General features: G+C 41.3%; 2 protein-coding genes across 5 annotated transcripts in view; one reads left to right on the forward strand and one right to left on the reverse strand.

Moving 5' to 3' along the window:
• Nucleotides 1-22,500, reverse strand: part of LOC137628561 (uncharacterized) — a 206,332-nt gene that overhangs the window by 112,193 nt on the left and 71,639 nt on the right. The gene's annotated exons all lie outside the window — the stretch shown is intronic.
• The window catches only part of LOC137614617 (uncharacterized), a 43,358-nt gene continuing 22,346 nt past the window's right edge, over nucleotides 1,489-22,500 (forward strand). Inside the window, exons 1-2 of the mRNA XM_068344321.1 lie at nucleotides 1,489-1,519; nucleotides 2,196-3,581. Coding sequence (XP_068200422.1) covers nucleotides 1,489-1,519; nucleotides 2,196-3,581 — 1,417 coding nt within the window. The remainder of the gene's footprint in view (nucleotides 1,520-2,195; nucleotides 3,582-22,500) is intronic.

The following is a 22,500-nucleotide window of genomic DNA, read 5'->3' on the forward strand; positions in this document are numbered from 1 at the left end:
ATAAATGAGCAGATAAAGAAATAAGAAGGTATTGCCTTAGAAATAAATGCAGCAACTTTTATTTATTGATACCATAAGGTATATAAAGAATACTGATAATTTATTCCTCAGAAAATCAGAGAAAATGGTGGAATTTAATGGGATATTAAAATAGATGGCTGTCTGTGAAATTTTTGAAGAAAAGATAAATAAGTGGGGTTGGCTACCGGACCGACACATGTATAAATATATAAAAAGCATTAGCAATAGAAAAAACTATTTTTGTAAAAAAAAACTTTGAAAATTGAAATAAAGTCTTTCCAAATTTCCAAGACAGAGGTAATTGGTTGCAGTCCTTATTGATCTGTTTATTTTGATTGATGAATTTGAAGAAATGTGTCGGGTCGGTAACTAGGACTAGTTAGAATAATATTGTTAAAGTTTTGCATTTCATATTTTATGAAAAGAATTTTCATTTTTGCTATTAAAGGATTATAGATCCATGTTTAATACTGTACTCAAACATCTAGGATTGGATCTATCTGTTTCAAGTATTCTTGTGTATTTAGGTCCTTTATTATTAAAAAACCTCCTGTAATCAGAGGTAATTTTAAAAATATAGATGCAGTTCTACAATTTTTAAAAGGTTTGGGCTTTAAACCTTAGAAAAATCTTTTTATTAAAGATCTCATGGGTAACTTTTCCTTTTGGCCGTAGTGTCAGCTAAATGAATTAGTGAACTACAATCTCTTTCTTGTAAGGTAGGTTTGAAGAACACAAGGTGATTTTATCTTTTCTGCCTTCATTCAGATCTAAAAATTATTTTAAGACTAAAGGATACTACATTACTTTAAAATTCCTTTTTTGGAAAAGGCACTGTGTTTTTTGTCAGAGAATAGCTTTCTTTGTCTGTTGAGGCCTATTAAGTAATATTTGGCCAAAACTGCAGATATTAGGGGTAATGTTTCTAGTTTGTTTTGTGGGATTAGGGTGTCAAATCGGCCTTCGTCCAAAAATGTTATGTTGTCTATGGTTCAAAGATTGGTCACAGAGGCTCACAGGGAGTTGCATCCAAGTCTGATTTAGAAATGGAACTACTTCCGTGAATTTTTGTAGGAGACTCTTTGGAAAGCTTAAGTAGCAGGTCAGTGGCATACGAATTTGGTATTTGAAAAACATTATCTTGAAGAATCTGGTTCTTTTATCAAGATGGCTGTCTTTAGGTACCGTAGCAGCTGCAGCAAATATGGTGTAAATTTTTTTATTTCATTTTTATTGAGAAAGGTAATTGAGTTTAGGTTATTTTTTCCCCATTTGGAACACAGTTTGGCGAAGTATATAGATAAGTGATAGGTAATAGAAAGGATTTATTGACAAAATGGAGATTTAGTTTTAACAGTTTGGTACTGAGGCACTAGACTAGAGGTGAGTCAAGTGTAATTTAGGAGTATTTAAGTACAGTATTTGTATTTCGAATATCTTTCCTTCATTACCCACCTCCATCAGAATATGGGAGTAAGCAATGTGAACTTTAGGGGTGGTTTGTAGAAATACACTAAACGGAATCTTGGTAATGAAATTCATTTCTAAACTCACTTGATATTGATAGTAAGAACGGCAACCTTCATCTCCACTGACTAATGAAGTCAAGAGAATAGACTTGTAGAATCGATTTTGAGATTGTACAGAAGGTGGTGTGGCTCTGAACTAGTTTGTTTCCATTTGTTACCAGATGGTGCATTGACGGCTGAGAGGTTTAAGCCTCATAGAGGGAAGAAAATATGGTATTAAAAATACTTGTACAGTAATAGGTAATGTCGGTATAAGTCGGCTTCGAGAATAAAGCAATATGATCATCAGGAGAGTATAGAAATATGTTTTATTGTTAAAATTTAATTTATTTCTGTTTAGTAGAATGCCCCAGTAAGGAAAGGGGATGAGCTGAATCATTTCCATTACTGTATTTTGACCTAATATTGTACAGTAAATAGTACACTTGTGAGTTTTACATTCCAATTGTGCATTTCAATTTACATTTCACCCGACTCATGATAATAGACACGTGCCATTCACATTTAATCTCATTGGCCATCCATTATGCTTCTTATCCTTAGATCAAGTGGTTTATCAAATTTACTTATAATTGCTTTTTGTTTTGAATAAATTGTGTGAAATTCAATAGATTACTATTACAATATGAAATAAATTAACAATAGTTATTTATAATTTGTATGTTTATTTTTTAGGTGATGTTACTGAAAAGGTTGACACCAATCCTGAATACCTTTCTTCATATAATGAAATTGAATCTGAAGAAATTGATGTAATTACTGCATTTCCAACACCTGCTCCAAAAAATGAAACGGAAGATGATTCAACTGGAACAGTCCCTGTAGTTTTTCCTTTTTCAACTGAAATTTATTCAGAAATCCAGAACACCTCATTTAGCAATAGATCATTAGATGCGGTCATTGCCATTTTAAAACCTCAGGTGAATGAGGCTTCCACAAGAGACCCAGTGCATGAAGAAAGGGAACGTCTTGTTGAGGTCAGGAGCTTTGAGACTCATGATAATGATAGCCTTGATGATTTGGCATTCACATCTGTTCTCAATGAATCATTAGATGATACCACTACTTCGATTATATACCTTCCTGTTCATGTTCAGCAGAACTCGTCTTCTGGTAACAAGTCCATAACTGATGTTATGGCAATTATAAAACATAAAGAAGCACAACCAAGTATGGAGAGAACATCTAATTCTTTCAACAATGGAAGTAATGATTCAGGGTCTGTATCATTATTTACACCTGAAATATTTTCTAATAGTTCTACCAATGAAACCATAATTGTGGCGCATTCTGATGTGTTTACTCCTGAATCTGTTTCATTTACTCCTGAATCTGTTTCCTCTACTCCTGAGGGCTCTACATCTTCAAGTAATAAGTCAATGGCAGAAGTCATGGCTATTTTGAAACCTTTTAATGTATCTGAAATATCAACTTTGTTTCCTGATTCTACAATATTAGTGTATAGCACCACTGCCATTCCAATTTACAGTGATTTTCCGACATCAGTGGAATCAAATACTGAAAGCTTAGTAAAAGGTCCTGAGGCCTTGCCTGAAATTTCAACGCTTGAGATTGGGACACTGATTTATTCAGAGAACACATCAACCACAGTGGATTCAGTCTCTGAATCTTCATCATTAGCCGTATTTGTCCCACCTTTGACTGCAGTTCCTAGTACCTCGTCTGTCGCTGACCATGTGCAGATGTCAACGACGACGACAGATATCATGATACTTATGCATGAAAATCTCCCTACGGATTGGATGTCATCTGCAATAACTGAAGATTATCATTCAAGTTCAAGCTCAGAAAGTTCTACAATTGCATCTGTTACTGAAACTTCAATAAATATTTTGCTGCCTGAAGAGGTGGACACGTCAACTTTGCTAGTTGATACTCCATATCCAGTGTCTGAAATTATCCTGAGCCATGATCCACTCCCAGAAACAACAGTTACGCCCACTACATCAGGATCAGCCGAGACTGATGAGATAGAACAAAGAGTAGACTTGATTTCTAGAGACCCTCATAGTAAGTAGTATTAGTGTTTCTTTTCATTAAATGGAACTCCTGTAGTAGGAAATTTTTCATGAAGGAATAGGCTAATTGAAGATACCTTTACGGTTTTGATGGATAGCAAAGTTATTCCACTTCCTTGAATCGTGTAAATTTTGTAAAGGCGTAATGTCTACTTTTATTTTGGAATTAGAAACACTCAAGTAATTGTATGATACTTTTATTTTGGATGTAGAAAAAGTAATTTTAGGAGAGCTTATAAGCCAGAATTATGTACTTGATTTTACTTTCTTCTGTATGTTTGGATAGCATTCATTCTATTACTGTGGTCATGTTAAATTGAGTATTTTAAATATTAAACTTAGCCGGTGAATATATAATAGCTGACGTCTCCGGCGGCTCGACAGAAAAACACAAAAACTCGCGAGCGATCGCTATGAAGGTTGCGGGTGTGCCCACCAGCGCCAACTATCGGCCAGATACCGCATAGACATGTAAACAGCTCCAGTTCTTCTCTGTCGGTCTTGTCGACAAGTTGTTCCATTACTCGCTGTTAACCTGGAGGTTTTCAACAGTCTTGGTGAAGTACTTCTTTTTGGTTTTGAGCTTTCGCAGTGTAGGTGTTTTTATCTTCAATTTAAACTCTTGAACTCTTTTTTGGATAGATTTAATTGTTGATGACTTTGGATTGTTTTTGGACTTTCTTTGACTTTTCAAAATGGCTGACCCTTCTCCAATTCCTAAATTTCGTAAATGTAATGCTAGGGATTGTAATAAACGTCTTCCAAAGGCCTCTCTCGACCCACATACTGTGTGTTCTAATTGTCGGGGGTAAAACCTGTCAATTAGGAGATCGGTGTGATGAGTGCGTGGTACTTTCGGAATTCGACTGGCTAGAGTTTGATAAGTATTCTCGTAAGCTAGAGAGAGATAGGGTGAGGAGAAGTTCCTCTAGATCATTAGAATTTTCCTCCTCCCATGCCCCTGAACCTAATCCTTCCACAGTAGTAGTTGTGCCTGAACCTTCTGCTAGCACTCATGAACCATCAATGCGGGATATGTTACGTGCCATTCAAGCTTTGGGCGAGAGAGTTGAATCTTTAGCTACAGACCGTAATCAACTCATGGCGGATGCAAAAGAGTTAAAGTGTCAGAGTGCCACAATAGAAAATCGTGGGGATAAAGTGATTAGTGCGCAAAGTGTTATCAGTGTTGCGACCGAGGGTTCGTCTGTTCGTGCCTGTCGTTCGCCTAGTCCGAGACCTCTTGCAAGCTCCCATGCCCCAGGGAGAAGTAATGTCGTAGGACTTATGGGTTCGAGAGGCTTTAACCAACGAACAGACGTTCCCTCTATGGTTTCGGGCGTGTCTCGTCAAGACCGCCCCTACCATAAGACGAGCGAGGCGGTTTTCTCCTCGTCATCCGAAGGCTTCTCGCGTAAGAAACCTTGGAGCAAGGTTTCGAGACCCTTAAAGCGAAAGTCAGTCCCTTCAGGACAGGTCCAGCTTCCTGGTTGTAGCCATTGGGACAGCTCTGACCCTGTGCAGTCATCGGAAGACTGCTCGCCGCCTAAACAGAAGCGTAACACAGGCTCCGAGAGTCTTAGTGTAGGCAATGTTTTGCAGTCACAGACGTTACCCTCGTCTCGAACCGCACCCACTCCCGTTGATCCTAAATGGGTTGTACTGCAAGAGATGCAGAATAAGCTTGCCTCTCTTATGGAGGATTATTCTGCTGAGCAGGTTCACGATGATCCTCACCGTTTAGCTGATCGAGATCCTGGCCGTCAGCCGTCCAAACGAGCCTTTGCTCGTCCTGTTGACGTTGACGTTACAAAGTCATGTCAGTCACGTGACGTAGAGCCTCACTCGATGCAGTCCCGTGTTGACTTTCAGCCGCTTGTGGACGTTCAGCCCGCTGCCGCATGCTCGTGTTGACGTTCAGGACGTTCGCCAACCAGCGAAGTTGACTTGTTTTGACGTTGAGCGTCAAGCACCGCAGTCAAGAGTTGTTTTGACTGCTCAGTCTAGGCAGTCAAGGCAGTCTCGAGTTGACGTCGAGCGTCCTCCCGCTCCTGTTGTTGTTGCTAGTCAGTCCGTTAAGCAGTTACATGACGTAGCGTCCTGGACTGCTACTGATGCTCCTGTGCGTGTGGACTCTGCTTGTCAAGCATTGCCACCAAGGCAGGTCTCTCCCTTGCTTGAGACTCATCAGTTGTCGGACGAGGTTCCTTCAGATGAGGACGTTGCTGATCCTCATCCTGATGATAATCCTTCGGATGTAGAAGAACCTAAGGCTGTTCAACCTTCGATGGATTTTAAGAAGATCATGATGATTTTCAAGGATCTTTTTCCAGATCATTTTGTTGCTGTTGCTCCTCGTTCGCCTCCGTCTGAGTTTGCTCTACGCTTAGCTGCTACCAAGCCTGCCTTTACTAAGCTAGTGCTTTCTCGCTCTTCTAAGAGGGCTTTACGTCTTCTAGGCGACTGGTTGGATACCAGGAGGAGTTTGGGGAAGACGGCCTTTGCCTTCCCTCCTTCTAAGCTTGCTTCTAGATCGAGCGTCTGGTATGACACGGGAGAAGTTCTCGGCTTGGGAGTCCCTGCCTCTGCCCAGGGTGACTTCTCAAGCCTCGTAGACTCTCCCCGTCGCCTGGCCATGAGACGCTCGAAGATTTGTTGGTCTTCCTCGGACCTTGACCATCTACTTAGAGGCGTATACAGGGCCTTTGAAGTTTTCAACTTTCTTGATTGGTGTTTAGGAGCATTAAGTAGGAAGATCTCGTCTGCCGACCAAGATGTATCCTTACTTATCATGTCCTGTATGGACAAAGCCATCCGCGATGGCTCCAATGAGCTCGCCTCCACCTTTACGTCGGGAGTCTTGAAGAAGAGAGAAACCCTTTGCTCTTTCCTTTCAGCAGGAGTTACTCCCTGTCAGAGATCGGAACTGCTCTTTGCTCCCTTATCAGCTGCCTTGTTTCCACAACAGCTGGTTAATGATATAGCTGCTTCGCTTGTGCAGAAGGACACACATGACCTGATGGCGTCCTCTGCTCGCAAGGGAGCTCCTTCTTCATCCTTTGCTGTGAGACCCAGGATCGAGACTCCTGCATCTAGATTTATCCCGCCCTTTCGTGGCAGAGCTCCCAGCAGGGGAGGCTCTCGTGCCGAGGGAAAGAGAGGTAAGAAGAGAGGAGCCAAGTCCTCCCATGGCAGAGTCTGACTGCCCACAGCCTCAGACAGCGGTAGGGGCCAGATTGAACAGCTTCTGGCAGGCCTGGGAGAAGAGGGGTGCAGACCAAGAGTCTGTTCTGTTGCTCAAAGAGGGGTACAAAATACCGTTTGTACGCAAACCTCCTCTAGTAACAACTTCCATAGACCTCTCTCCCAGGTACCGAGAGGAGTCAAAGAGACAAGCCCTAAATCAAGAAGTGTCTCTGTTGCTAGAGAAGGGAGCGGTGGTGAAAGTCTCGGACCTTCAATCACCGGGGTTTTACAACCGTCTCTTCCTAGTCCCAAAGCATACAGGAGGTTGGAGGCCAGTGCTAGACGTCAGTGCGCTCAACGTTTTTGTTACGAAAACAAAATTTACGATGGAGACCACGAAGTCCGTCTTAGCAGCGGTTAGAGAGGGAGACTGGATGGTCTCTCTCGACCTACGAGATGCGTACTTCCACATTCCTATACACCCGGATTCCCAACCGTTTCTGAGGTTTGTTTACAGGAATGTGGTGTACCAGTTTCGAGCCCTGTGCTTTGGCCTAAGTCCTGCTCCTCTCGTGTTTACGAGGCTCATGAGGAATGTGGCAAAATTCCTTCATCTATCGGGAATCCGAGCCTCCCTGTACTGGCTTCTCAGAGCATCGTCCAGTCATCGCTGTCTGCAGGATCTACATTGGACGTTGGGTCTGGCCAAGGAGTTGGGACTTTTGGTCAACTTAGAAAAGTCCCAACTGATCCCATCCCAGACTATTCTATATTTGGGGATGGAGATTCGCAGTCTAGTTTTTCGGGCTTTTCCGTCTGCCACCCGAATAGAACAAGCCCTGCTCAAAGTCCAACTAATGTTGAAGAGAGAACGTTGTTCAGTAAGGAGTTGGATGAGTCTCGTAGGGACTCTCTCATCCCTGGAGCAGTTTGTCTCGCTAGGGAGACTGCACCTTCGGCCTCTCCAGTTCCATTTAGCCTCTCACTGGAACAAGGGCAAGACTTTAGAGACGGTATCAATCCCGGTCTCCGAACCAGTAAAAGCATGCCTGAACTGGTGGGACAGCAATATCAGTCTGAGAGAGGGCCTGTCCCTAGCAGTCAAGAACCCAAACCACTTGTTGTTCTCAGACGCGTCGGATTTGGGTTGGGGTGCGACCCTGGACGGTCGGGAATGCTCGGGTCTGTGGACCTCAGTTCAGAAGAGCATGCACATCAACGGCAAGGAGCTACTAGCAGTCCACTTGGCCTTGATGAATTTCGAGAACATTCTTCGAAACAAAGTGGTAGAGGTCAATTCAGACAACACCACAGCTTTGGCATACATCTCCAAGCAAGGAGGCACTCACTCCCACACGCTGTACGTGATCGCAAGGGACCTCCTCATATGGTAAAAAAATCGAGGCATCTCCCTGTTGACAAGGTTTATCCAGGGGGACTTGAACGTCTTGGCAGACTGTCTCAGTCGGAGGGGTCAGGTGATACCCACGGAATGGACCCTCCACAAGGACGTGTGCAAGAGTCTTTGGGTGACTTGGGGTCAACCCACCATAGACCTCTTTGCCACCCTCGTTGACCAAAAGGCTCACCAGTCCCAGATCCAGAGGCGATCCACATAGACGCGTTTCTACTGGACTGGTCTCACCAGGACTTGTATGCATTCCCACCATTCAAGATAGTCAACAAGGTACTGCAGAAGTTCGCCTCTCACGAAGGGACAAGGTTGACGTTGGTTGCTCCCCTCTGGCCCGCGAGAGAGTGGTTCACCGAGGTACTTCAATGGCTGGTAGACATTCCAAGGAGTCTTCCTCTAAGGGTAGATCTCTTACGTCAGCCCCACGTAAAGGATGTTCATCAAAGCCTCCCCGCGCTTCGTCTGACTGCCTTCAGACTATCGAAAGACTCTCAAGAGCTCGAGGCTTTTCGAAGGAGGCAGCCAGTGCGATTGCGAGAGCGAGGAGAGCTTCTACCATCAAAGTATACCAGTCGAAGTGGGAAGTCTTTCGAGACTGGTGCAAGTCAGCATCTGTGTCCTCTTCCAGTACCTCTGTAGCCCAAATCGCAGATTTTCTGTTACATCTGAGAAATGTTCGCTCCCTCTCAGCACCCACTTTTAAGGGCTACAGGAGCATGTTGGCTTCGGTCTTTCGACATAGAGGCTTAGATCTTTCCAACAATAAAGATCTCCAAGATCTCCTTAAGTCTTTCGAGACCTCTAAGGAACGTCGTATGGCAACTCCTGGATGGAACTTAGACGTGGTCCTAAGGTTCCTGATGTCAGACAGGTTTGAGCCATTACATTCAGCCTCCCTGAAGGATCTCACCCTCAAGACGCTTTTCCTAGTGTGCTTGGCTTCGGCTAAAAGGGTCAGTGAAATTCATGCCTTCAGTAAGAACATCGGCTTTTCCACAGATAAAGCCACATGTTCACTTCAACTTGGTTTCCTGGCCAAAAAATGAACTGCCTTCTCGTCCTTGGCCTAAGTCATTTGACATACCTTGCCTGTCAGAGATCGTAGGCAACGAACTTGAAAGAGTACTGTGTCCAGTTAGAGCTCTTAAGTTCTACTTAGCTCGCACTAAGTCCTTACGAGGTGGATCTGAGGCCTTATGGTGCTCAGTTAAGAAGCCATCAGTACCTATGTCAAAGAATGCCTTGTCATATTTTATCAGATTTTTAATCCGAGAGGCTCATTCTCACTTGAATGAAACAGACCGATGCTTGCTTAAAGTTAAGACACACGAAGTAAGAGCTATAGCAACTTCCGTGGCCTTTAAGCAAAATAGATCTCTGCGAAGTATTATGGACGCGACCTTTTGGAGAAGCAAGTCGGTATTCGCGTCATTTTACTTAAAAGATGTCCAGACTCTTTATGAGGACTGCTACACACTGGGTCCATTCGTTGTAGCGAGTGCAGTAGTGGGTGAGGGTTCTACCACTACATTCCCTTAATTCCAATATCCTTTTAATCTGTCTTTTGAAATGTTTTTAATCTTGTTTTTGGGTTGTACGGAAGGCTAAGAAGCCTTTCGCATCCTGGTTGATTTGGCGGGTGGTCAAATGTCATTTCTTGAGAGCGCCCAGATTAGGGGTTTGATGAGGTCCTGTTGTATGGGTTGCCGCCCTTGATACTTCAGCTCCTGGGAGTCTTTCAGCATCATAAAAGCGTGGCTGGGCTTCGTGAGGAAGACAAGACTAACAAGGCAGAGTAATCGTCAAAGTAATCTTCCTTACCAGGTACCTATATATATTTGGGTTTTGTTATGATATAACTGTCAAAAACTCTAAGCATATACGCTGTAAACTGTATTAATACTGGTCTCTACCCACCACCATGGGTGTGAATCAGCTATTATATATTCACCGGCTAAGTTTAATATTTAAAAATGATATTTTGATTATAAAATAAATTTTTGAATATACTTACCCGGTGAATATATAAATTAAAGGCCCCCCCTTCCTCCCCGATAGAGACCCAGCGGGATGAGAAGAACTGGAGCTGTTTACATGTATATGCGGTATCTGGCCGATAGTTGGCGCTGGTGGGCACACCCGCAACCTTCATAGCGATCGCTCGCGAGTTTTTGTGTTTTTCTGTCGAGCCGCCGGAGACGTCAGCTATATATATTCACCGGGTAAGTATATTCAAAAATTTATTTTATAATCAAAATATCATTTTTGTCAAAATACAAATGATGGCTTTACAGAAACCCCAGGAATCAATTTGAAGTAAGGAACTATTTACATACTTGGTAAGATTAAAGAGCCTGCTGTTATTGATGGTAAAAGATTCCCTTAAGCAGAGAGAAGAACCCTTATTCATTTTTTCTGCTTTTCATTATGAAGTTCAATCTTTGAACGAAGGACATTATTTTTTTTATGCAGGCCTACAGTGGCTTAAGTACACCTTGAAGTACCAGAATATTAGCTTGCGGCCAAAAGTTGAAAACGGAAAAAAAAATCTGTAGTGTGGTTAGTGTTTTACAGAGCACCTCAATTGGTGCACTTCAGGCATTACTAAAAAGGTCCTTGTAACGTCCTTTCAGCTGCTAGCTGTACTAAATTTTTATCCTTCTATTATACCTCTTCCCCCTTCTTTTCTTCCATCACACTTTCCAGCTTCTCAAATTTTCTTTCAAATTTCACCAGCAGGGTTTTTTTTCCCTGTTGCACATAGATGCAGAATGGCCTTCCAGGCCCCAGTGCTAGACACATTCATAAATACAATTAAAAGTTTAAAAAGCTTTTCTGTTGAATAATGCCTTAAGATAGAATATGATGCGCAAGTGTCATGTCAATCGGCTCAAGGATATTTACATAACGTTATGACTCGGAAACTGATGGATGGGCAAGAGAAAAAATGGATGTTTTATCTAGTTAGTCAAAAAGGAAGAAAGATCCAGTTGCCCACTAAAAATCAACTTGGACATAATTTCATAAAGAATTAGATCTTCAAGAGTGGGATCTATGTAAGTGGAAGTAAGATTTTGCTTTGGGATTGATTAAGGGTACCTGAATTCCTAAGCTTAATGTAGATATGGGAGAAGTTACTGTTTTAAGTGTAGGAAAGGTAAACAGGCATTTCAATTAGCTGAGCGACTGACTTGGTAAACTGACAAATTTTGCTAATAACTTCAAAATACCTAGTACCAAAACTCATGAACTTTGAAATAGAGCGAAGTTGTTTTATGTGAAAAAGGATACGCTCATGAATTTCTATAAATTAGATTGATATAGTGATCCTGAAGATACAGCAATGAGAATTGTGATATAGATTTAGATAAATATATCATTATTTTCATCATCTCCTCCTATTCCTATTGACGCTAAGGGCCTTGGTTAAATTTGGCCAGTTGTCTCTATCTTGAGCTTTTAAATCGATACTTTTCCTCTCATCATCTCTCACTTCACGCTTCACAGTCCTCAACCATGTAGGCCTGGGTCTTCGAACTCTTTAAGTGTCTTGTGGAGCCCAGTTGAAAGGTTGGTGAATTAATCTCTTGGAGTGCGAAGAGCATGCCCAAACCATCTCCATCTACCCTTCACCATAATCTCATCCACATATGGCATGTGAGTAATCTCTTATAGTTTCGTTTCTAATCTTGTCCCGCCCTTTTCCAGCACAAAGACATCTACAAATATACATGGATTTCACCGTGTGGCAATTACAAAAATCAAATAGATCTCATTGCCATTGATAAAGAGAGAAAGAGGACTATGAAAAATGTGAGAAGCTATAGATGTGCAGGTATTGGTAGTGATCACCAGCTCCTCATTGCCACACTGAAATTAAAAGTGAAAGCACCCAACAGAAATGTAGGTAGAATACCTAGGTTTGATACCACTAAGCTTCTAGAAGATGAGCACAGGAAAACCTCTGCAATTGAATGTAGGAATCAATTTGAAACCTTAAGGTGCGTCTACTCGGTCAAACAGTGTCCGCCGAACACAATTGTTACCAGTTAACATTGTGAAAGAAGCGTTAATGACGTCAATAACGAGCGCCAATTGGTGTGTCGGACAGTGTCTGTGTTTGTAGAGTCCGAGTTCGTAGAATCCGAGCTTCCGACACTCTCCGTAAGCGGAGTGGCACGATGGACAGAGTTCTACTTTTTTACTGGATTAACTTTAACTTTTAGAAGATTGGGTATCACTTTCCCTGTAAACATGACTAGTTGTAATCCAGTTACGAAGGAAAGCTTACTTTGAGATAGAAGAGAGGCTGAGTTGCTAATCAAACAGTACTGGCTGAGCCCATGCTCTTAAAATATCAAAGCAAATGTTTACAAAGATTGAAATAAACCTGTAGCAGCAATAAATTAAGTATCAGAACTTCCGAGAAGTGGAATGTCTGTAACTGGTTTACAAGTTGAAAAGAATATGGAATCCATAATCGGTCATCACAAGGAAGAGCTACACAAATTGGAGAAATATAAAAAAGTTGAAGGTTGGTACAGAAGACTTTTGCACAACCAAATTATGGCGTTTCGATATACGAGTATAGCTTAACAGAATCTGCTTCAATTATGGACACCTAAGTCTCATTTTCTTGTAATTGCTTGATCGTGAGGAAAATACGTAACACACACACTCTCTCTCTCTCTCTCTCTCTCTCTCTCTCTCTCTCTCTCTCTCTCTCTCTCTCTCTCTCTCTCTCTCTCTCTCTGCGTGTGTGTGTGCGCGTGTGGAAATGAAGACAAGAACATCATATCATAACAGGAAGGAAGCATGGGAGAATCCATATTACCAATATTAAATAATGAGGATGAAACACAAACCATAATAGTGGTGAATGCACAGGGTTTAGTCATGAGTACCTCTAAAAGGAAAATAGAGCTCTTAGAAGAACTAACCCAAATTGAAAAAATAGATATGTTGAATATAGGTGAAATATGTTATTCCCAAGAGACTGGCAGTGACGACCAGATAAAGGGTTTCCAAACATATAGATCAGAAAGAACAAATAGGAATCAAGGGCGAACCGCAATATATGGAAGAGACATAAATCAAGGAAAAGTCTGTGAAAAACAACACAGAATGTGAATTGATTGCGGTAGAATTTGAATATGAAAAATTAGTGAATATTGTAGTCTACAGACCCCCCAATACTAAGGATTTTGACATAATAATAGAAAAAATAGATGATGATATATGTTGAAACCATAAAGACTGGAATGTAAACCTATCCGGAGATTTTAACTTCCCTTTTGTGGATTGGAAAGAACGGATAGAAGAAAGTGGTTGCATATATGCATATAAAAAAGAGAGTAATAGTAGCGCAGAAGATAAGAGACAGTTTGAAAAGCTTCAAGATATGCTATTAGAACATAATATGCAACAAATAAACCACATTCCAACAAGAAAGGTCAATGTCCTAGATTTAGTATTTGTGAATGAGGTGAATTATGTTAAAGAAATAGTGTATAACACAGGAATTTCAGACCACAATGTCATAGAATTAATAGTCCATTCCAAAGCAAGTGAACGCAGAGAAAAACAAAGCACAAAACCGGGGGAAGGATATGGTAAATGTAATTTCTATGGTAAAAATATAAAATGGTCAGAAATAAATGAAGAATTGAACAAAGATTGAAAAAATGTAATAGTAAGTGATAATATACTGGTCAATACGGATATATTATACAAAATACTGGAGAAAATTGTTGAAAAATATGTACCGAAAAGAAAAAAAAAACATCAGACAGGCATACCAAGAGACAGAAGGATCTTATTTCAGAAAATTAGAAAGTGGAAGAAAAATCTTGCAAAAGAAAACAATGTATTTAAAATGATGGAAATAAAAAGTAAGATAGAAAATTCAGAAAAAAAGATTATGCGATCAAAAGAAAATGAGAAAAAAGGACTTAGAAGAAAGGAGACTTCAAAATATCAAGAAAAACTCCAAAGTACTCTACTCCTATGCAAAAAAAAAAAAATAAATAAATAAAGGGAGATTAGAAATAGGCCCTCTAAGAATGGAAGGACGGGTAACGAATAAAAAAAAGGAAATATGCAACATATTAGCAGAAAAATATAAGAGTGAATTCACGCCAAGAATTGTGAATGAGAATAATGAAACAGAAATGAGAGAAGAAGATAGTGAATATCTAACGGATACAGATATTAATGAAGCAGATATTGTGCAGGCTATAAGCAAAATTAAAAATGGATCAGCGGCCAGGCCAGATGGAGTACCAGGGATTCTGTTAAAAAAACTGCACACACTATCGCGAAGCCACTGACGTCCAGCGATATCTGCCTCCAACTTCCCAACTGAGAAGGTAAGGTGGACTTCCTTCCAATCCTTATCCTCCATGGGCAGGGCTAATGACAAAGGTCTACACCCGTCGAGTGTAGTACAAGGTTTGCCTGCCTCTCTTGCCTTAACGGCAGTTTTAAGAGCCTTTGATGTAAATGGGAAGGCTATTGAAGCTAGAGCAAGAAAGGTAGGATGTTTCTTGCTGTGGGCTGACACCCTAGAATTAGTGTAGCCCACTCGCTTTAGGCTGCTTGCCAAAAGAGCCTCTGCCTTGGCATGGTCAAATACTATGACCTCCTTGGGTTCCGTCTCTTCCTTCAATGCTGGTTCCAGCTTCAGACGGATGAAGCAGTCTGGGTAAGCATTGAAGCATGGCCAGAACTGAACATCTTCGATAGGGATGGCTCCCAACCTCTCTGAGATAAAGAGTTTGCCATTAGTGATTGGCATGCACTCTGCATACCTCCAGGGATTAGTTTCAGAGCAGGTTGGGAGGTCTTGAACCCTGAGTCTCTTGTGAGACCCACGGGAGGCGGAGAGTCGAGCAATTTGCCTTTCAAGTTTCGCCTCCCTTTTTTCGCCTTGTTAGCGAATGCTCTCCATCAGCACCGTAAGATTGGCCAGTGCCTGTCTCATGTCATCTGATGGCGGGGTGGAAGATGTTAAATGGCTCCAGAGCCGGTACCGACGGAAGGGACTCCAAATAGACTTCATCATCTTCTTCAGGAGTCAACGTAGACTCCTCCTCGTGACTTTCCCTCAGAAGATCCTTCTCATTGTCCGAGGACACTTCAGACATCCTCTCCTCTTGATGGATGTCCATGCCTTGTAATGCGTATGTGACTTCCGCTTCTACGGCAATCTGAACGCATGGAATCTCGGGTCGTGGTTGGGGTATGACAGCTTCCATACCCGCTTTAGGGAACAGCAAGTTGCGCATCTGTTCGTTAGGAAGGTACGGTCCCGTTGAGTTTTTCTGAAACCTGCGTACCCATCTACGTAGCTTTTCTTTTGGTGCATCCCTTGACTCCGCTGACTTGGGGTCATCAAAAGCTTCGGTAACCAAGGCCTTGCATATGTTACAACCTTGGGGGTCCCAGTACCAAAGAGCTTCCTTAGAAGCGGTGCAGGGGGCATGAGCTCTGCACTCTATATGGCCGCAAAAGTCCTTACTCTTGACGTTGCAGAAGATGACTTTGCACTTCAAATGGTCCTCCTGTAAAGAGAGGAAATTTAAATGAGTATGCAGTAGTTTATCTCACCTGATAAACAATTACGTAAAATATTACTATTAATATTTTAATCATTATAGCTTAGGATAGTCAAGCTAGAAAGGAACTAGGAAAGACACATACTTGTGTTTCCTGTCCAGCCAATTGCTGTGACCTCCCCAAAAATTAGAGCCTTAGCATTTTCCTATTCAGGAAACCCAAGGGAAGGGGTCTAACCCATAGGGGTAGATAAGTGTAACTTAACACTGACCCTTCTCAAGGTTTTAATAATGTGGAGTGAATTGTTAACTGATTAGCTATCAGTGTGTTGAAAGAAATCTTTTCTTTTGATATGTGACTAGTCTCAACAATAGACTGTGCAAGGATACACAGGGTATGTTGGAAAATAACTACTGTATAATATATACTATAGTTTTCTGTCTGCAGTATGATCTATACTGAAAATATGCCGGCTACTGTATAATCATATACTGTAGTTCAGCCGGCAACTAGGCTAGCACCTGGCGGCATGATCCAGCCGGCATCTTGTCGGCTTGGGTAGTACCTGGCAGCACCGGCCCATGCTGGCTGGGTTGGTACCTGACAGCACCGGCCCAGCTGGCTTTCGCCGGCTGGGTTAGTACCTGGCGGCACCGGCCCAGCCGGTATGTTGCCGGGTGGGTTAGTACCTGGTGTCACTAGCTGACAGAGAGAGAGAGAAAGCATGGAGTGAAGGGTTACCTTATTAAATGTTTATCAACAATAATTAAGGGTGTAAGTACTTAATCTTACTGCCTTCCTCCAGAATGAGGGTTCAAATGGAAGGGGAGAATGTATCATTCAGGCTTCCATCCAACCACAAAAACCGTTGCCAGGCACTGCCGGCCCTGGGTATGTGGATGGCAGTCCAAGAGAGGACTGAAGAACACTCTACAGAACAAGGGTCTCCCACTGGCAGCCGTCACAGCCGGCACAACCTTTCCTGGAGCCTTGTGTCCATAAGGGAAGACTGAATGACTAAACAGCTGCTTATGTAGGAGAACGGCCGGCCCCACAACCTACCTGGCAAGCGGTGAGATTGTAGAACGACGGCCACAGGGTGGCGATGGCTAGGCCATCGCTAAAGGACAGAGGGGGCAGGGAAAAGGGTCCTGTATAAAGTGTGGAAGAAGGCGGCAAGGTTGCCGCCCCTACCACACAAAGGAGAAACTTTTTCAGTATCGGCCCCATCCTAGGCGGCAGAAGACTATCTATTCTTCAGCCTAGGGTCTGCCGAAATAGTGTTAAGAGGAGGCGGCAGGATTGCCGCCACCTCTCAACATGGGAGAAACATTGTTTCAGTATCAGCGCCATCCTAGGTGGCAGAAGAATATCTATTCTTCAGCCTAGGGTCTGCCAACACATGACTAGTCTTCTAGACCACAGGGGAGAAGGTGGTGGTATCATACAAAAGACTGAATACTCTGAGGTTCTGTCGGAAAAAAGGGTAAGAGACATAAAATCCTAGCCTAGTCAAGCCGGAGTGTCTACTCTATGGCAGGACCAAGATAGGGTTGTCGCCCAGGGCGGCACTCAGCGGGAGGATTGATTACCCTTAAATCTCCACAGGAGACGAGTATCAAGTTATATAATATTTCTAGGAGATATCTATCTCTTTATGAATTGATAAAACGATACACAAGGGTAAACCGGGAACATGTATGAAAGTATACTACAGCGCATAGGCTAGCTAGCCTAGCGCAGGGTGAGATTTCGGCTGCCTAAATCGCCGAAACTCTAACGTATACAATCGGTATAAAGAAGAGGAAATATATGCAAATATATGTATATCTTTACAAGTATAATGTGTCTAAATAGCTTCATATTTTATTAATGCTATTACAACTAGGAATGTCGTTCTATATCATGCATGAAAGTATATTGAAGCGCATAGGCTAGGAAGCCTAGCGCAGGGCGAGGTTCGGTTACCTAAATCGCCGAAACTCTAAAGAATACAATCGACATATATAACTTCCTGGTAAAATCTTAATTGAATAGCTTCATAAATATTCATGCTATTACAACGGGGAATGTCGTTCAGCTAACTAAATAACACATGCGTTATGAACGACAGCGCCCATGGCGCCTCCGGTGATCGGCGAAGCTCTAAACACTTAAAATTACTCTAATTTCTCTGTGAAGCAGGGGCTAAAAATTATACATTGTAAAGAATAAAAACTCAACTTTCCAGAGGCAGAAGAAGTTGGAGATTGCATGATAAATCCTTGAATATCGAGCACAAACGTTGGAGCAACAGGGAAAACCATTGTGCAAAACTGCTACGAAAATAGGAATAAGCGCCATCTTGGATACAGCGCCATCTAGATACTCAATAGTAGTACGGGAGGAAGGGTAACTTTAATAATGGCTCCCCTTCTATTTTGCCACTTTTCCCCCTCGAAGCGTAAACGCTATTCGGGGTGAAGGTTGCTATGTGTCGTATATAGATATACATCCCCTGATATGCGATATCCTTAAGAGAAAATTTAAAGATATTCGTGCCAGGAGTTAGAATTCTAGAGACCTAAAGGTTAATTCTCTGGGAATATCACTGTAGCCGAATATCCCTTAGAAAGCTATCAATAGGAACCTTCCACCAGGACGACATGGCTTGAGCCCAAATATATATATATATATATATATATATATATATATATATATATATATATATATATATATATACAGTATATATATATATACTATATATATATACAGTAGTACAGTGAACCCTCGTTTATCGCGGTAGATAGGTTCCAGACGCGGGCGCGATAGGTGAAAATCCGCGAAGTAGTGACATCATATTTACCTATTTATTTAACATGTATATTCTGACTTTTAAAACCTTCCCTTGTACGTAGTACTGTTAACAAACCACCCTTTAATGTACAGAACACTTAATGCATGTACTACAGCACCCTAAACTAAAACAGGCACAAATATTAAAGGCGATTTTATATCATGCGTTTCCTAAACACCTAAAAAGCACGATAAAAAATGGCAACCAATGTTTTGTTTACGTTCATCTCTGATCATAATAAAGAAACAAACTCATTTAGTGTACACATATATGTATAGGTTAGTTTTTGCATCGATTATATTGATTATACAGTACTGTATGTTGATTTTTTTATTACCAATGTTTTAGTTTACGTATTTTCTTAGGACTTCCAAATGAAATGTTTTTCTTTATGACGCCGCCTGAAACGACGGCGTCATAAAGTACTGTACGCTCAGTAAACAACCACGCTCAGAACAAACAAGGCATTTAACGTGCATGATGATAGTGATAAATAATGATACAGTACAGTATTTACAGTAAAAGCATTTACAAAATATGTTACCTTACAAATATAATTTACCGTATCTATATAAAATCATACAGTACTGTACAGCACATACAGTATTGTACGTAGCAAAGCAGGAAAACAATTTACGAGAGAGAGAGAGAGAGAGAGAGAGAGAGAGAGAGAGAGAGAGAGAGAGAGAGAGAGAGAGAGAGAGAGAGACCCTTACCTTATTGCCTTATTTTTTGTTTGGGTTCCCCCAGGTCCCTCAGTGTGAGGCACCTCGTATATCCACCAGAGAGTTGCTAATACATCTTCCGGTGTATTTTGCATCTTCCAGTCTTGGATGGTCTGGGATGCATCTTAGGTATTTATCGAGCTGATTTTTAAACGCATCTACGCTCACTCCTGATATGTTTCTTAGATGAGCTGGCAGCACATTAAATAGTCGCTGCATTATCGATGCTGGTGCGTAGTGGATTAATGTCCTGTGCGCCTTTCTCAGTTTACCTGGAATGCTTTTTGGCACTATTAATCTACCTCTGCTTGCTCTTTCTGATACTTTAAGCTCCATGATGTTTTCAGCAATTCCTTCTATTTGCTTCCATGCTTGTATTATCATGTAGCATTCTCTTCTCCTTTCTAGACTGTATAGTTTTAAAAATTGCAGTCTTTCCCAGTAATCAAGGTCCTTAACTTCTTCTATTCTAGCAGTATAGGACCTTTGTACACTCTCTATTTGCGCAATATCCTTTTGGTAGTGTGGGTACCATATCACATTGCAGTACTCGAGTGTACTACGCACATAAGTTTTGTAAAGCATAATCATGTGTTCAGCTTTTCTTGTTTTAAAGTGTCTGAATAACATTCCCATTTTTGCTTTACATTTAGCCAACAGTGTTGCTATTTGGTCGTTGCATAACATATTCCTATTTAAAATTACACCAAGGTCTTTAATTGCTTCCTTGTTTGTGATTGTCTCATTATTAGGTCCCTTGTATGCATACACCATTCCTTCTCTGTTTCCATAATTTGATTCGAATTTATCGGAGTTAAATACCATCCTATTTATCTCCGCCCATTCATATATTTTGTTTAGATCTCTTTGTAGTGAGTTCCTATCTTCATCACAAGTAATTTCTCTACTTATTCTTGTGTCATCGGCGAAACTTCTCACTACGGAGTTTTCAACATCACAGTCTATGTCTGAGATCATAATAACAAATAGCAGTGCAGCTAATACCGTACCTTGGGGCACACCAGATATTACCTGGGCTTCATCTGATTTCTCGTCATTTGCAACCACTATCTGTTTTCTGTTTTGCAGGAATTCTTTTACCCATTTTCCTATCTTTCCCACAATATTATGCTTTCTCATTTTTTTCTCCAATATGTTATGGTCTACCTTGTCAAAGGCTTTTGCAAAATCTAGATAGATGACATCTGTCTTTTTCATTTATCATATTATTGTATATGTTTTCATAGTGAGCTATCAGTTGGGTCTGTGTACTTTTTCCAGGTACGAAACCGTGTTGACCCATATTAAACAAATTATTTTTGACCAAATGGTTCATTATTTTCTTTTTTATTACCCTCTCATACACTTTCATAATATGTGATGTTAGACTAACAGGTCTATAATTGCTTGCCTCTAGTCTTGATCCACTTTTGAAGATAGGGGTTATATAAGCTAATTTATGTTTAACATATATCTCGCTCATATCTATACTCTGTCTTAGCAGTATTGCAAGTGGCTTCGCGATAGTGTTTGCAGTTTTTTTTAACAAAATCGCTGGAACTCCATCTGGTCCGGCTGCCGATCCATTTTTAATTTCGTTTATAGCCGTAACAATATCTGCTTCATTAATATCTATATCCGTTAGATATTCAACATTTTCTTCTCTCATTTCTGTTTCATTATTCTCATTCGCAATTCTTGGCGTGAACTCACTCTTATATTTTTCTGCTAATATGTTGCATATTTCCTTTTTTTCATTCGTTAGCCGTCCTTCAATTCTTAGAGGGCCTATTTCTATTCTCCTTTTATTCATCTTTTTTGCATAGGAGTAAAGTACTTTGGGGTTTCTTTTTATATTTTGAAGTGTCCTTTCTTCTAAGTCCCTTTTTTCATTTTCTTTCGACTGTATAATCTTTTGTTCTGCATTTTCTATCTTACATTTTATTTCCCTCATTTTCCACACATTTTTTTCTTTTGGAAGATTTTTCTTCCACTTTTTAATTTTCTGAAATAAGATCCTTCTGTCTCTTGGTATGTACGTCTTTTGTTTATTGTTTTTTTTCGGTACATATTTTTCAACAATTTTCTCCAGTATTTTGTACAGTATATCCGTATTTACCTGTATATTATCACTTATAAATACCCGTCACCTCCAATTATGGCAGCCAACTGCACAGATTTGCGTATTGCAGAGTGTGGATTTCTGACGGAGTAAATCCCTTGTCGTCGTAAACAATATCGGGCCACAACTTCTTCCAGCTCGCATTCACGGTTGCAGGTTTCATCTCTTGAAGTGCCTTCTGAATATTCTGCAGGCACGTGGCTATGGTGTACTGCCGCCAGTATGCCTTCAAGTTAAAATCTTCATCCTCATCATCTTGGGCAGCATCCACACACGCAACGAGGTCCGCCAAGCTGTTCTTCGTGTAGAGGGCCTTGAACGCCCTGATAACCCCCTGGTCCATCGGTTGAATTAATGACGTGGTGTTGGGTGGCAGGAACTCAACCTGAATGCCCTCATGCGACAGGTCAGTTGCGTGTCCACCAGCGTTATCCAGAAGGAGAAGGATCTTGAATGGCAAGCCCTTCTCTAAGAGATATTTGCTGACTTGTGGGATAAAACACTGATGGAACCAGTTGGAGGTCAGCATCTTCGTAATCCATGCTTTTTGATTACTGTATGCATCCAGTACACGGGAAGGAGATTCTTATTTTTATTTTTCAAAGCGCGAGGATTTTTCGACTTATAAATAAGCCCCGGCTTTAGCAAAAATCCAGCAGCATTGCCACACATCACGAGGGTAACGCGATCCTTGAATGCTTTAAAGCCAGAGGCTTTGGCTTCCTCTTTGAACAGGAAAGTTCGCGACGGCATTCTCTTCCAAAACAAGCCGGTCTCATCCATATTAAAGACTTGTTCCGGCTTGTATCCACCTTCGGCGATAATATTCTTGAACGTCTGGTTCACGTAAGTTTCAGCAGCGGCAGTGTCAGCGGAAGCAGACTCCCTATGCAGGGAAACGCTTTTCAGGGCGAAGCGTTTCTGAAACTTCGCGAACCATCCTTTGCTGGCGGAAAAATGTTTCTGAGGCTGGGAATCAGTGGATGTCCCTGGTTGAGGATCATCTGCATCATCATCATCTTCAGCATGGTTGCCGTCGTCGTCTTTAGGTTCCTTTGCAGCAAAATTCTC

The sequence above is a fragment of the Palaemon carinicauda genome, chromosome 2 (assembly GCF_036898095.1).
Source record: "Palaemon carinicauda isolate YSFRI2023 chromosome 2, ASM3689809v2, whole genome shotgun sequence".
Classification (NCBI taxonomy): domain Eukaryota; kingdom Metazoa; phylum Arthropoda; class Malacostraca; order Decapoda; family Palaemonidae; genus Palaemon; species Palaemon carinicauda.